Source organism: Leucopleurus acutus (genome assembly GCF_964270905.1).
Source record: "Leucopleurus acutus genome assembly, chromosome: 14".
Classification (NCBI taxonomy): Eukaryota; Metazoa; Chordata; class Mammalia; order Artiodactyla; family Delphinidae; genus Leucopleurus; species Leucopleurus acutus.
Genome location: NC_139156.1, coordinates 80,436,214 through 80,453,076, shown reverse-complemented (window position 1 = coordinate 80,453,076; position 16,863 = coordinate 80,436,214). Strand labels below are relative to the sequence as shown.

The window sequence follows — 16,863 nt, the reverse complement described above, 5'->3', positions numbered from 1 at the left end:
AGCAAACGGGGGCACTTAGGTTACTGGGGAGGGAAGAGACACGCATGGAACCACGACCGACGCGGTACTATACTGAGGGTGTGCCCACACAGACAGGAGTTGCTAATGTCTGGGGGAGGGAGGGGCAAAAAAGCAAGACGCAGGAGGGCTCAGGGAAGGGAGAGTAAAAGTCTGCAAAGGAGAGCGCGTGGGAAGGGCGGGGCAGACTGTGGACGCGTTGCGCACGAGCAGACGCGGAGGGACGCGGACTCGGGCATCGCTCACAGCCGGCAGTGGAGGGAGGGACGTGACTCAGACCAGGCCGTTAGGGCTTTGTGTATAAAATGATAAAGAATTTCTTCTACAGACGGGAGGCAGTACAGGGTTTTAAGAAAGGGGGTAACAGTACTGGTTTTGTGTTGCAGAAAAAACCCCTCTTAAAAACGAATGTGGAGGATAAGTGGGGAGGGAAAACCACCGAGAGGCTTTCACACTAGCCCAAAAAAGACAAAAACAGTCTCTGCAAGAGGGGCTGAAGAGGAAGGGCAGAATTGCCAAGATCTGATAGCGGACGCACGTGGCTAGAGGGACCGCAGAAGAATGACTCCGGTGAGACCACTAACAGGAAGGGGATTAGAAGAGGCGCGTCTGGGCAGAAAGGTAACGTGGATTTGGATACTGAGTTTAAAGAGCTTATAGATGAGCTAGTGAAAGCGTCTAGAAGGCTCAGGAAGGAGGCTGGCCAGAGATAAGGATCTGAAAGTTGCAGTTACATAGGTGGTGGTTTCCAGTTGCGGAAATTAATAAAAACGTGCAGGGAGAGCAAACAGAATGAGAAGAAAACCAGGCCAATGAAAGCATTTAGCATTCACGTCTCAGCAGAGAAACCCTGTTGCAATATCCCCCTCTTTACCAAAAACAAACAAAACAAAGACCTCTGTAGCCTTCTCCCCATCCAGTAACTCCCCACTTGTCTGCCCCACTCACGCCATGGCCGAAGTCAGACAAGATGTGCAGATGTGCGGCTCCCCTCTCCTCCCCTCCCGGTCAGGCGGGCCCCTCCGCCCTGAGAAGGCTCCCGTCACTGTCTTTTGCCCCCAAATCCACATTTGCTCTTCCCCAGGCTTTGCCTGACTTGCTGTCACTTCATGTAGCCTCTGCTCGATGTCAACTCCTTAAAAAGGTCTTTTTAATCCTCTCTCACACTCCTTACTCTGCTTTCTTTTCTCCATACTACCTGACATCTTATCTGTTTAGCGTTGTCCCCCTGGAGGAATGTAAGCGCCCTGAGGGCAGGGCCTTTGTCTTTTGTTCAGCACACAGGGGGCAATAAGTAAATCTTTGTTGACCGAGTAAATAAATTGAAGGTGATAGTCTTAAAATGAACCACCTAGAGTATTTGATTAAAAAAATGCCCTTTCCTAGAACTCTCCTCCAGACGAAAACCTAAGGGTGGGGACCCAAGAATCTGCACTTTCAACATGATGTCCAAGGGATTCCTGAAAACACTAAAATTTGAGAGAACTATAAATATAAGGGACGAGGGAGGGGAACTCAAAGGAGAGTGAGAAAAGTCAGACTGAGGAGAAACATCAGGAGAGCAAGAAATGAGCAAACAAATGCTACACAGGGTCAGGCATGGTAAGAAAAGAGCATCTGTTTAGATTTTGTAAAGAAGTAGACAAAGACAATTTCTGCTTTTCTGAAAGAAGTTTCCATGATGCTTATGGGCTGGGGAAGCCAGAAGGAGGACAAAATGTGAGAGACAGAAATGCTGAGAATGCAGATCGCTACTACACATCTCTTAAGGTTAGTTGTGATTTTAAAAATGGGCGGGAGACTTGTTCCCCGGTTTTTTGGGGCAGCTGGACTGTGAAGGGAAGGAGGAGGACGGGAAGTAACAGGGAAAAGGGGGGGTCCTTGAGAAAGCTGCAGGGAAGGATGGGGGCGGGGGCACGTGAAAGGAGGGCTGGAGCCATAGGGAAAAGAGGGGTAAGAGATGAGTGATGTTCGGCCAGACCGAGCAGGGAATGCAGAGCTCTGCTTCACTCCCAAATAGGACAAGAAAAGAGATTTCGTAATTTGGCCCTTTTTTATATCTATATTTTTTCAGAAATATATAGTAGAAGAGCAATGAATATTAATTATCAATACTTCAAAGAAGACAGAAGCCTTTAGCTTTATATAGTAAAGCAGATTAAGCTCTCTTTGGCTATTAAGAGCAAAGCCAACATCAACTGAAAGTACTAGTCAGAGTGACACCACGCCTTCTGTCTTTTCTGTAAGTGGAGCAGAATTCACCACATCCATGAAAAATGGTACTATCAAGCACCTATTCTAAGTAACATGAATCAATGAGCCTGACCGAGGCAACAGGGAGAACAAGTAAAACAGAAGTTTTTCTTACCTATGTCCTGCTGGGACCAGTCACCTGGTTTTAGTTCACAAAGTTGAGCTGGAGAGAGGTACCACTGAAATCTTGCATCTAAAGGAATGTCAGTGAACCTGGTGAATTTACCAATGGCAATCCATTCGTCCTCAACAAGGCCAGAAAGGCGTGGAAGGATATAAAATATGGTCTGAAAGGAGAATTGTAAACATCTAAATTTTCTTCCCTTAAAAATAACAAAGAAATACATGATAACATGTTTAAAGTACAACTTAATTATTATTACTGATGTGTTCTCCCAAACTATCACATCTGATCAAATGACATACTTTCATTTATATCTTGTAGCAACTGTCTATCTATACTTCTTATCTTCTCTAACAAATCAAGGGATTAATTTAGGAAATCCTTGGGAGCGGGCAGATCTTCCACTCCAGTATTTCTAACTGTATGTAACATAGTATACACCATGCTCTTAATACAAGCAAGAAGTGTTTTGGAATTAATGAGCATTAATGTTGGACAACATTTGGATAAATGCTATTTATTGACAACCAGACATCTCCATAAGCAATCAGATTCAAGCTCCTGTGATGCCCGATCTTCACTCTCGCTGCCAATATACAAATTTAGAGTCTAGATTTTTGCCTCGACTGTATCTTAGCTGTGTGACGTTAGACAAGCCATTAGCCTCTCTCAGCTTCAACTTCCTCACTGGTAAAATGAGGGTAAAATCAGGTAAAAAAGAGCACATGAAAGTGATTTGTAAACTGCACAGTGTGACACCACTGTGAACAGCAGTTATTCAGTCACTACATGACAATCCTCCCCTTTTCTTACCTATGACAAGAAAACTGAGATCCAGATAACCCTCAAATGTGAAAAGGCACAGAGGAGTCGGAAGCACAGCAGGCAATTTAAAACTAAAGTAATAAACTTATAACAATGTCCAAGTCTTCATAAAATTTTTAGAATGAATATGGTTTTCTCTTTATTTGCAATATTTGTGCAAATTGAAACTGGCATGATGAATGCAACTGTTCATTAAGTACGTACCAAGTATAGCTCCAAATGTACAGAGAAACAGTTCTTGTGTGCCATTATTTTGATATGTACAGTTATGGTTCGTATAATTAATAGAGAATAAAATATATAAAACATATGAGGGTGAGGCAGTCAAAGTCAGGATGAAGGAAAAGTGGAAGCAAGGGACTTACTCCTGCTGGAGGACTGAATAGAAAAGGCTGACTTAGCACTAGAGAGTTATTAAGAGTCCTTCAGAAAGATGTCAAACAAAGCATTCTGGGCGCTAAAGGACACAGAACAGAGCACGTTAAAATATTTGAAAAATCCTAAATAATTTTTGCAATGAAGCAACAAAGTACACAATAATGTTTTATGATGACTATCTCACAACATATAGATCTGTATTTTTTTTAAAGGCCAGCTTATTAGTAATCCACACACACACACACACACACACACAACCCAACAACAACAAAAAACTGCTTATGCATGGTAGCTGAAGTTTCTGATACTTCCAGATTCCTAGATCACATGTTTTAAACTCCAAGGCTGTAACTGTAGTCGAAAAAGGGAGAAAGTAATATATGTACCAATTTTAATAATCTGTACATTAATTCACATGCTAACTGTAATAAGTTTAAAGAAATTATATAAGCACATTCTGTTAGGATCACTGAGATGGTGGGTCATCTGCTATACAATTCCAGCCATCCAGAACCTAAAACAGGCACTTAACAAAAATCTTCTCGCTCTTTCATAACAGTGGGCTTTTTTCGTTACAACAAATCTCACCTGCACAAATGTTCTCACTCATTTCCTTTTAATGTCAGAACAGATTTCTGTTCAGAGTTAAATATTCCCCCTTCCAGTGTTTACAAGCCAGACACTGCCTGAGAAACAGAAAGTGAAAATGACTAGCCAGTTTTCACTGCTGAAGAGTGAAGCGCAAGCAGCCGTGACAAAATTACACGGAGCACTTTACGACCGTGAAGGCGGTGCTGTAAGGACAGTTAACCTCAGTACACATTCCACAACCGCGGCAGAAAGGAAGCACCGGGACTAAAGATACGGAAGAGAGTCGTTCGCAAATGAGACCCTCTGCTCACCTCCAGACAGTAGTCCTTAAGTGGGTGGAACGCTGCAAAAAAGAAATGCTCCTGGATCCGTTGCCAATTCTTCTTCGCGTTCCTAAGTGTTAAAGATACAAGTGAGGTACAGACTAGTGAACCCACTCTGGTAAGGGGGAAAACCAAGTAGCTCTCTTAAAGAGGCACTGCAGAATTTAGAATGAATGGAAAATCTTGTGAATTTTATCCCAAGATTTATAACCCCTATCTCCAAGATCAGCGTCCTTAAAAGCTGACCCTAAATCTGACGTTTTGAAGTGAAACTCAAAGACAGACAAAGAAATGAAATAACTCTCTCACAGTCCTACGTCAAACAATGACTCAACAAGAATGAAACTCAGGTCTCCACTCCATCGAGGAGACAGTCGTCAGTCAACAGACCACGATGGGAAAATCTCACAGGAACAGCTGCCGCAGGTACAACTCCCTTGCTTGGGCAAAAAGAATTCTAAAAGGGAACCAGGTAAGAAATCTAGGCTGGGATCCTTAGGTCTCTCTCTGGCCATAAATGGTTTTTTTTTTTTTCAGGAGAGGAAATCGTTACATAAGTTCCTTTTTTGTTTCTGGCTGCGCCGCGCAGCATGTGGGATCTCAGTTCCCCGACCAGGGATCGCCCACTGCAGTGGAAGCGCGGAGTCTTAACCTCGGGACTGCCAGGGAAGTCCACGTAAGTCACGTTTTCTACCCTGAAGATCCACGACACGCAGCCAAACTGTACCAACTTTTGTTAAGCCAGGTGAAAGCAAGAGGTTTTAAATACTTAGGTACATGCTCACAAACGACAAAAACCAAAAATTTGTCAAGTTTTAGAAGGCAAAAGAGGGAGGAATAAAGGTGACAAAGCGTGGCCACCGGCAGGTTTCAGTTTAAATTCATGACCAACAACCCAAAAGCTGAGCAGCAATTTCAAGATGCCCTCCCGGTGAGATCATTCTCCTGCTCTGGCCAAGGTACCTCCTTCACCCCTGAGTTCCCAGCCCCTCCTGTCACTGCCTGCTGGGCCTCAACATCAGCGGGGTGAGGAGAGGAGACCTGAGATGAGAGACTGGCCCCTCCTTATGCACCTGTCTTCTCTGCCCCTTGGCTTTCAAGGGTCTCTTCAAAGGACAGCACCCCAATGTGTGTCCGAGCTCCCATCCCCCTGGGTTTTGCTATTGAGTCGTGCACCCCGACCTACTCCATCACAGCAGCGGTGTTGTATCTGTTTGATACTGAGCATCTGACTAGGATTTTGTTTGGGGGATAGAGAAGTTCTCTTAGAAAAGAAAAAGGCAAGAGCTTCCAGCTTTAAACCCGGACATCTGAGGGGTTATGAGCATGGCTTTAGAGTCCGGTCATGCTACTTCTCAGCAGTTCTTTGACAACAGAGGATGAAAACATTTGGCTACGCTGAAGAGAAACGTCTAGAGGTCCCTAAATTAAAGATCAAGGATTAAAGAGCATAAAAAAGGAAAAGAAAAGAGGTCAATGACGGAGCTGCCAGCACTTAGAACTGTAATTAAACTGCACGTCAAATAGTGAGCTGCTTAAATGCTGCTTAATCCGAGCTCTGTGCACTGCAGCGTGATGGGTAAACAGGAGCTGCTAAAAGCTGGGCACCCTCTCTGCCCTCTCTGCACACAATGCTGGACCGAGGGGAAGGGGACAAGGCCTGCTTACCCTGCTCCATGCATGTTTTCCACTTGATTCAGACTGGATTCAATAACGGAAGTCAAAGCATCAAGTTCTTCAACGTGCAATGTCTTACACATGCTCCAGATTTTCTTAAGAGCAACTAAGGCATACAGTCGAATGCTAAAATTGTGATTAAAACACCAGTGCAGTACGACAATAAGGGCTTGCTTCAGAATGAGTTTCTGAAAAGGAGAAACATTCTTCAGATGTAAACATGGACCATTTTACCCTTGACTGTATGACCAAGAACAAGGAGTACAGGTGACAAAAATGCTACAAAGTAAAATCTTATTTCACTGTTTTTGCATCGTCATTCTCAGACAGATACACTGGCAGGAGTGATTTCCTCAAGAAGGAAAAGTATCTTCCCAGCTCTTTAGTTTTTATTTACCATGCTGCCACACATGTTCTCCCCCATACTCCAGTACCTAGGTTAATCTGAATGAAGTATTTCATGCTAACCACTGTATGACCAGTGTTTTAAAGAAGTCTCCATCACTTATTACCTTACCATGGGCTGAAAAAGTTAGAAATATTAAGTGAACTTGAGCAAGGTACCTCATAAAATGCTGTTTTCCCCTGGTCTGAACTACTCTGTTTTCCCTAATAGTGACCTTGGACCCACACAGCACTGAGTGGTGGCAGGAAAATTAAGAAGTGGGGAGAAAAATAATAAGAGTTTAAACTTCCCTGTAGTCTTTTCCTGGGAATTCACAGAGTTTTTCACCTTCATGGCCAGGAGATTTTATGCAATGATAATCCTTGATTTCTAAAACCACACAGTTCAACAGATATTGAAAGGCAAAGGAAGTGACATGTATTAATGTGGAAACCAGATGGACTCAAACTTTTAATACAGTATCAGGAGCTACCTTAATGCTCCTACAAACGGCTCATCTGTAAATGTTACTGGGCTGCACCAGGCTAAGAGCCCTGCAGTAGTACAGTTTCCTGTCTATCTTACTTCTCTCAACAGATTGTAAGCAGATCTCTTCCCTGCACATATTTAAAACAGAAAGATAACAACTGCTATTACCTGATGCTAGAGCTTTCGTAACTCTTACCAGAAGGTGTTAACACAAGTTTTCACATAACTATAACTAACACACTGCCATCTGGCTGACAGACACTGTAACACACCATCAATTTTAAGATATCATGGTTTTTGAGGTTAAAATGTGGTGGGAAGAAAGACCTGTTCTTAGGATTGATGAAATAGGTTAACAACGAAATCTGATTGTTACTGTGCTTAAAGACAACACTTTGAAAAGTTCTAGGAAACCTATCCCCCCAATATTTTTACCTCACTTTCAACACTAAACAACATTTCTTTCAGACAGCTGACCATTGAACAACAGGGGTTTGAACTGTGCAGGTCCACTTATACGTGGATTTTTTTTCACTAAAGACGTACTACAGTGCTACATGATCCTCGGGTGGTTGAATCCACAGATACAGACGAGGAACCTTGACTGTAAAGTTACATGTGGATTTCCCACTGCGCAGAGGGTCGGTACTCCCAACTCCGGTGTTGACCGAGGGTCGACTGTGTTAAGTTTCTCCCAGAATTTACAACATATAAGTACACTCTATGTAGATTCAATAATATAGAATCTTGCTCTAAATCTTTACCGGCAGGTTTTCCTGAATTCTCCACAGTTGCCATAGTGATTAACCAGAATTAGCTAAGATCTCTACTTATCTAGGGAAGATGCTTTAAACCTGAGAAAGATGAAGAACTGGCTTTCACACTCTGAATAATGACAGTCATTTTATATAAACCTTCAATAACACAATGGCTTTTAATACTCTGACCATGAGTTTCTTTGTACAAGCATTTGTTAAATAACTCTGCCAGCCAAGGAACAGTTAAATGCAATAAGGGAAGTCTTATTTAAATAATCTTACGTAAATACTTGCATAAAGTTAAGCATCCTATCATTAAAAGTTGCCCATTGATTTGTCTAGAGATTTAACATGGGCTCAGGCGTTATCTCAGTGTGTGTGTGCCCGAGGGTAACACCTTATTGTGCATTTGTGTCTAAGTGCGTATGCCATTAGGAGGGGAGTGGAAGGGAAGGGGAGAAACTGCAAAACACACAAGGACTACTCTAAATGAGAACAGTTAGCACAAATGTGTAAGTTCTATTTTGATAGTCAAGTCTGAACTCTTCTCATAAACAATACAAACCTACCTTCTCTGGAATATTTTCAGTAATGATGTCCAAATGCGACAAAACTGATAAAAACGTACAAATGCTTGTTTTAAGGTTTTCTTCGGCCTGAAAATAAATCAGATACACGAAACAGTCACTCAAGGCTGCTGCGAGCCCGTGCACATCAAGGCACCGGGCTGGATGCTTGGGGCCCGGGCCATGAGGCCGGCTCTTCCCCGACGCAGCCACGGCCTGGGTGGGAGGAGAGGAGGAAAAGCGAGAAAGCACAGGAGCGTCCCAGGGTCAAATGCCCGCACGCACAACACTCATCCACACACGGCCGCTAACCACTCAGGCGAGGAGTACCTGGGGGAGACCAGGGTGAGCTCACTGCACGGACAGAAGGGCTGGCTGGAGAAGGCGGGGGGGGGCGGCCGGGGAACAGGTGAAGCTGACCAAGACGAACCAAGACAGGCAAGCGGGAGGCAAAGGCCCCCGTGCGGAGGGGAGCAGCAGAGATTAAATGGGGCCCTGCAGCTGCTTAAAAAGAGCCTCAAGAGGGCTGCCCTGGTGGCGCTGTGGTTGGGGGTCCGCCTGCCGATGCAGGGTATGCGGGTTCGTGCCCCGGTCCAGAAGGGTCCCACGTGCCGCGGAGCGGCTGGGCCCGTGAGCCGTGGCCGCTGAGCCTGCGCGAACGGAGCCTGTGCTCCGCAACGGGAGAGGCCACAACGGTCAGAGGCCCGCGTACCGCCAAAAAAAAAAAAAAAAAAAAAGCCTCAATGAAACGCTACTTATAAGAGTGTCCAACTGGAATTCGGAAACCTTCCCAATGATAGTGACTCGGAATTACACATCATTTTAATGATGACAACTGACGGACGCCGGGTAGACTGGAAAGAGACTACAGACACCACAGTTCAGAAAGCGTTCCAAAAGGCGAATCAGATGATTAATTCCTTTATGTAACTAGTAGTTAGTTACTGACTGTCTTCCATGGACCAGTTACTGTGGCAGAAACAGAGGAAAACAAAAATAGATAAGCTTCCTGCCTTCCTGGAGCTTATGGTCTAATGGAAAGACAAAATAAAACCAGACAATAAATTAAAATTCCCACTATAAAAAACTATTTACGTGCTACAAAAACCCACACTAAGGGGGTCTAAACTACTCAGGGAGGTAACTTCCTTTAAGAAATGACACAAATTGGGTTCCCCTGGTGGCGCAGTGGTTGAGAGTTCGCCTGCCGATGCAGGGGACACGGGTTCGTGCCCCGGTCTGGGAGGATCCCGCGTGCCGCGGGGCGGCTGGGCGCGTGAGCCATGGCCGCTGAGCCTGCGCGTCCAGAGCCTGTGTTCCGCGACGGGAGAGGCCGCAATGGTGAGAGGCCTGAGTACAGGAAAAAAAAAAAAAAAAAAAGACACAAACAACACATGAACTGCAATCTGAAGGAAGAGCAGCAGTTATGCAGACAGAGAGGAAAAAGAACAGAAGAGGTCAGGGCGGTACTCGGCCACATGGGGGCCCCGATGAAGCAAGCTGTCCAGTAATCAGGCCCTAAGGCGGGCCCCGCCCCCTGGGGGGCTTGGTCACACCATCTGCCCTGGCCAATAAGCAGCACGCGATCAGAGGCTGGGAACGTGCGGGTTCACCAGGGCGCGTCCTCCTGGAACGCTCGTTCTCAGCACCCTGAGCGACCCCACACACAGCTGCAGAACCACGGCTGTCCCCACTACTGCAGCCAAGGTGATAAGCACGTGGCCGAAGAAGTCGTTTGCAGGTCCCAGCCCAGTGGACACCACATGCACAACAGCCCAGGCTGGTCCTGTCAATCCAAAAGCAGGAAAAATAGCAGAGTGTTGTTCACACCCCTGGCCTTTGGAATGTTCCAGCAACAGAAAACTGAGCCCATGCATGCATCCATGACTCGACTGCAGAGGTGGGAACGTGGGGCACACGGACTGGACGAGGAAGAGGGCACAGGCCACGTGAGACCTGCAGGCCACGCACGGCTGAAAGTGGACGACCTGATCACTTTTTTCCTTTTTTTTTTTTGTTTTTTTTTTTTTACTTTTTGGCTGCACTCTGCAGCATGTGGGATCTTCGTTCCCCAACCAGGGATCGAACTGCACCCCTGCATTGGAAGCATGGAGTCTTAACCACTGGACTACCAGGGAAGTCCCCAATTCCTCAGCATTCTTATCTCTAAGATCAAACAAAGACTTTGCTTGGTAAATAAAAATATAGAAGGCGCCTATTTCCCTTACTCCTTAACAACAGAAAACTTTTCCATCTTTGTTTTGTTGGAACAGAAGAACTCTCAAATAAAAATTATGCTGTACTCAAGATAAACGCCAGGGCTTTCTGTCTCTGTCTAAATTAATTCAAATCCTGCAAAACACAATTTAGGATATCAGTACATCAGGGGCAGGGCAACTGACAGCCAGAAAACTATTGAAGTGAAACAATCTCCCAGCATAGCTAAGATCTTTTCTTCATTAGAAAAAATTATGAAAAATTTCCTTTACTTACGTAAGAAAAACAGTCCCAGAACTTCGGAAGAAATTGAGGGAATTTATGAAGAATCAATATAATAATCCATTCTATAAAATATTTTATGGATGCTTGATTATTGATGAAACCAGCCTGGAATATCTTGTCAGTAATTCTATTCAAGAAATTCTGAGAAAAATAAAGCACACAAATTAAACTGTTATGGTTATTAATTTTAAAAAATGTATTTTTATTGAGATATCACTGACATATAATGTATAAGTTTAGGTGTACAACATGATGTGATAATTTATTTTTTAAACATCTTTATTGGAGTATAATTGCTTTACAATGGTGTGTTAGTTTCTGCTTTATAACAAAGTGAATCAGCTATACATATACCTATGTCCCCATATCTCTTCCCTCTTGCCTCTCCCTCCCTCCCACCCTCCCTATCCCACCCCTCTAGGTGGTCACAAAGCACCCAGCTGATCTCCCTGTGCTATGTGGCTGCTTCCCACTAGCTATCTATTTTACGTTTGATAGTGTATATATGTCAGTGCCACTCTCTCACTTTGTGATGATACATTTATATGTCGCATTATGACTACCACCTTAGCAGCATTAGTCTCTATCATGTCCCATAGTGATTTCTCTTCTGTGGTGGGAAAAATTAAAATCTATACCTTATCAACTTTGAAAATGGTTCCTAATTTTAATTAAGAAATAGTCACTATTAAAAAAACAGCTTAAAGTTTTATCGTGGCATATGAGTCTTTAAACAGTTAAAATATTACAATAAAATACTGAGGGGAAAAATATATTAAATGGGGCCATGTAAATCAGTTTCCAATTTATTTCTACAACACCTAATTGCCTTAGTATTCTATTAAAAAAACTTCTGAATAAACTCAATTTTAAGAACTAAAGTATAAATTTTAAGCAGACGACTTTCTCAATTTTAAAGTAGCACATGACAATTTCTACTACATAGTTTATTCATATGAAAACATTATGCTTAAAGGTACGAATGGAATAAATGTTATACCTGATCGAATCTGGGGAAAAGTACAAGCAGAGTCTGCCATATTCGGTTTTTCACTCTATGTTGTTGAGAATTCACATAGTATCGAGTTCTTGACTTGGACACCAATTCATCCTTGGGGGGGAGAGGGTGGGACCAATATTAAATTACCTACTGAATTCGTGATTAATGAAAATAAAATCAGTGACAACTTCAAGTTTAAAAAGTATCAACTGGGCATAGGAGCCTGTTATACTCTGAAAGGCAGAAGGATAAGAAAGACACTTTCTTATGATACTTTTCCCAAGTTTCCTTTCAAAACAATGAACTTCGTTCTTTTGTTTAACTTATCTTTTTTTAAAAAAAAAAGTTTTATTATTCTTATTTAATTAATTTATTTATTTTTATTTCTGGGCCACGCCGTGCAGCATGTGGGATCTTAGTTCCCTGACCAGGGATCGAACCCATGGCCCCTACATTGGAAGCGTGGAGTCTTAACCACTGGACCACCAGGAAGTCTAAACTTATCTGCTTTTAAAATTAGAAAAGGAACCATACAAATTTACGTAGTAAAAAAAGTACCTGAAAATATACTTCTCCTTCCTTGTGCCCAGTTAAGGGGGAGACATGGGGTCACAGGGGTGGACTTTGCACTAAAAATGTTTTTAAGTTTATCGTATTTTAGTAAATAGTGACAGATCTGAAGAATATATATTAGCAAAGGAATACAATGCCCCTTGATGGCGTAAGTTTGGAATAATGGAATCTTCAATTTGATATAAACACCACTAAGACGGGCACCTCAGTAAACGGACACCTGCCATCACCAGACACAAGGCAACGGCAGCACAGAGTCCTCCTACGTTAGCAGCGCCCTCCCCGGCTTTCACGGCCTGTGCTGTCTAAGTTCAGCCAACTGGCGGGTTTACTTCTGGTACGTCACTGCGAGTGCTGGAACTGCTAAGTTAAGATACTTTAAGGTAAAATAAAGCATATTTACTTTTTCTAATAGCTTGATTGCAAGATCTTCCATAAACAACTTATGAGACATATTTGAGTCATCTAATAAACACAGGAATTTGACAGCACAAATTCTCACGTAATGGTCCTCTCTTTTAGTACTAAAAAATATAAAATGATAGGTTATGTTAATACATTTTCAAAATTAAAAAATACATTAGATATTAATTTCAAAATATCAAAACCTTCCAAAGTTTTCTAAAATTAAGTAGCTTCATATTTAATGACAATACATTTTATTATTATGTTTTTACATCTTTATTGGAGTATAATTGCTTTACAATGGTGTGTTAGTTTCTGCTTTATAACAAAGTGAATTAGTTATACATATACATATGTTCCCATATCTCTTCCCTCTTGCGTCTCCCTCCCTATCCCATCCCTCTAGGTGGTCGCAAAGCACCCAGCTGATCTCCCTGTGCTATGCGGCTGCTTCCCACTAGCTATCTATTTTACGTTTGGTAGTGTATATGTGTCTATGCCACTCTCTCGCTTTGTCCCAGCTCACCCTTCCCCCTCCCCTGACAATGCATTTTAAATCAGGACAGACAGTGGACGGTAACGAATACATCAACAGGAGATCCTGTACACAAAGTCTGAATGAGCACAAATTCACCCAGACTTCTGGAAAAACAAGGCACATGCTACTGATACTGGGTCAATAACACCTTATCTGTGGACAAAAACAGATCACAGCTCATGACACTGTTCCTGGAAGAGGACCACAGACACCTCCTGCTCAGGGGCAAGAACACACACCAACACCTCGATGCTGTCGTCACTGTGCACTCTAAGTGCACGTCTCTAAGTGAAGGGCAAACTCAGAGAGCACTCACTGTATGTGCTGAGCGTCCCAGCATTTTCAGTATCCAAATGGGGAAAAATAAATTCACTGAAATTGTTCATTATTTCCAGGTTCTTTAAAATGACTATAATGTGAATAAATGTCATTTTAATTTAACAATATCTGTCTAGTAGAAATCAAAATATTCTGGAAACGTCAACTAAATAAATGTCACTTATTGTTATACTATAACCAGCCAAGAAAACAAAAAATTAATTAAAATAATTAACAAGGAAAAATGTATATATTTAATGAAGAGTGGCAGATTTAAAACACAGCTATGACTCTTCGAATAATAAACTTTGTGGTAACTGTACACAATTGTCATTTGTTGTCCTAAACTCTAAAATCAAAGTGAATCATGACAACACAGTTTATTATCTTCTTCATAAACACCTATGCACAAAGTTTTGAAAATTATGTGAGAAAATAAAAACTTTTTAAAAAGCTCCAAAAAAATTATTTCAGCGGTTAGATAAGAATAGGCTTATCCCAGACATCAAAACTTTAGGGCCTATTCCAACAGTAATTTTATTTTTGCGTGAGCATAGTGACTTGTTAAATAGTGGATTTTAGCCAAAAAAAAAATAAACTCTGTGCACTGATGATCACCCCTCCACCCAAATAAAGAAGAGGGATAGGGATTGCATATTCCCCACAGTTATTTCCTTATTTATGCTGGACTTGGCACTAAATTTTTTTTTTTTTTTTGTGGTACGCGGGCCTCTCACTGCTGTGGCCTCTCCCATTGCGGAGCACAGGCTCCGGACGCGCAGGCTCAGCGGCCATGGCTCACGGGCCCAGCCGCTCTGCGGCATGTGGGATCTTCCCGGACCGGGGCACGAACCCGTGTCCCCTGCATCGGCAGGCGGACTCAACCACTGCGCCACCAGGGAAGCCCCACACTACATTTTTTTAAAGTTTATCATATTTCAGTAAATAGTGACAGATCTGAAGAAAATATATTAGCAAGGCAATATAATTTCTAACACAATTTGGAAGGCTCGTGCAATATCTTATACAGAATGTTTCTCATATGATGTTATGTTTTGAATGCCGCATTTATATCAAGATATGGAGGACCCACCATACTTACTTTTCAATAACTGTGTTCGCTGCACACTCATGCCCAAGATTTTCTATGAAGGTCTGTACATCCTGAATAAGTCTTTCCATAAAACACATGTGACAAAGAACAACAAGTTTTAGAAGAAAAAAATTAAAGTCCCAAATTAAAAATTAATCAATATTCTTCTAACTGAAAGCCTTAAAATAAAGACACAATTCTACCCAAATAGACACTTAATATAAGTTACGTGAGGCTGAAATAATGGCATCTTTTACCTTTGATCACGCCGAAACACCGTTCCAAATATACACGCCTCAAGGACAAGTTCGCTGTAATTTTTAGCAGTAGATAAAGACACATTTGAAGCAGAAACGATCCAAGATTTGCAGCAATAACTGATCAATACATTGAAGACTCCAGTTTTTACAGCAGACATTTCAATTATCCTGTACATAATCTGGAATGAAATACAATAGTTACTTTATCCTTTGACCAATTAAGTTTTTTCAAGAAAGAAAAAAAAATTCATGTTGCTAACAACTGTTACTTGAATGCCTTCAAATGATAGTTTCAACATAACCATAAATAGAGTCTAAAAAATTAAAAACGCTTCACTGTTTGCACGATGTGAACCAATCACAGAATGCTAAGTTTTCATTTAATACTAAAAATAAATAAAATTTTACTGATACTGATATTCACCCGGAACTATCCCAGAGGAACAACTGCCCAAAGTGATAGGGACTGAAAGGGAGAAAAAACGCCTCACCCTTGACATTTTCAGTTTTCTTTGCACTTGCCAGGGTCTCCCTTTCCTCAAAACAAAAGAGGCCCCCCTCTCTCAGTGTGTACCGTGGGTCAGGAAAGGACGCAGAGACAGCAGGGTAATACATGGATTTATTTTCCATCTTCCCCTTTGGATAAGGAGTGTATGTGAATCTGAGGCATGATGTAATTCCATCACCTTATGTTCCCTACTACGTAACAGTGACTGTAAACACAAATGCCTCCGGAAACCAGAAAGACCTTTGGATAGGTTATATCCAGAGAAATATTTCCTTGAACAAGAAAAGCAACCGCACAGATGCACTGGCAAATGGCACGTGACGTTTGCCCTCAGGGTCCAGGAGAAATCAAGCCACGGTCTGGAGTGGAGCAACAGAAAGGGTGTGCCCCACCTGGATGGGCCAGGGACCAGTGACCGCCGGGACACTGCTGTCACGCAGGAATGACCAGCGTTGCCAGATCATACAATGTTCCAAGAGAAGAGGAAATACAGATTTTCATGCAAAGTTCCCAATCCTTAAAAGCTGGCAACTAATTCAAAGGATTTCAATTTGATTATATGAACCAAATACGTTTGTAAGGCAGATGTGGTTCATGGGCTACCGCTGTGCACCTGCTCCTTTACATCTAGCAGATTTTGTTCTCACTCATGACACTGAAGAAGGTTCAAAATATTGACTGACTGAATAAATAAATAACAACAAATCTCATATGTAATTACAAATATAACTCTCTTCTTCTTCATGTGCTACAGGTCACACAAATTAAAATGAAAACAAAAAGTTCCCTCTTTTTTCTAAAATCATCAGATTCACAGACATAAAGTAGAACGGTGCTTGCCAGGGGCTGGAAGGCAGGGTGGGGAAAGGGGAGATGCTTAATGGGGACAGAGCTTCAGTTCCACGAGATGAACGAGTTCTGGGGGGCTTTCACAATCATGTAAATATAGTTAACACTACTGAACAGTACACTTAAAAATGGTTAAGATGCCACATCTTGTGTTACATGTTTTTTAATCCCAATTTTAAAAAAAGTTACCTCTTTGATTTTGAAATAGGCCTGGCCCTTGATTTTTGCAGCAATGGTAAGAACTTTGGGATCAAAAACAAACTGAACAAAAGCTTTTAAGTTAGACCAGAATATCAGCTGAGTGTTGCTTAAAGAAGCTATGATTTTCCAAGCCATGTCAAAAGACACTATGCAGAGAGATTCAGAGGAGGTCAGAAGCTGGTAGGGAAAAAAAAAAAAAAAAGAAATACATAATTATCACAATTTCAGA

At 42.1% G+C, this 16,863-nt stretch overlaps 1 protein-coding gene across 2 annotated transcripts in view; it reads right to left on the bottom strand.

Annotated features, from left to right (window-relative positions):
- TARBP1 (tRNA guanosine 2 -O-methyltransferase TARBP1) overlaps window positions 1-16,863 on the bottom strand; it is a gene marked incomplete at its 5' end in the record, with an annotated part of 62,151 nt that overhangs the window by 2,330 nt on the left and 42,958 nt on the right. Inside the window, 10 exons of one of the 2 annotated variants that reach the window (XM_082854845.1) lie at window positions 2,387-2,558; window positions 4,501-4,582; window positions 6,181-6,377; window positions 8,391-8,477; window positions 10,881-11,030; window positions 11,890-12,000; window positions 12,866-12,986; window positions 14,826-14,897; window positions 15,074-15,255; window positions 16,623-16,811. In XM_082854845.1, the coding sequence (XP_082710971.1) occupies window positions 2,387-2,558; window positions 4,501-4,582; window positions 6,181-6,377; window positions 8,391-8,477; window positions 10,881-11,030; window positions 11,890-12,000; window positions 12,866-12,986; window positions 14,826-14,897; window positions 15,074-15,255; window positions 16,623-16,811 (1,363 nt within the window). The remainder of the gene's footprint in view (window positions 1-2,386; window positions 2,559-4,500; window positions 4,583-6,180; window positions 6,378-8,390; window positions 8,478-10,880; window positions 11,031-11,889; window positions 12,001-12,865; window positions 12,987-14,825; window positions 14,898-15,073; window positions 15,256-16,622; window positions 16,812-16,863) is intronic. The other variant, XM_082854846.1, reaches the window with a different exon arrangement.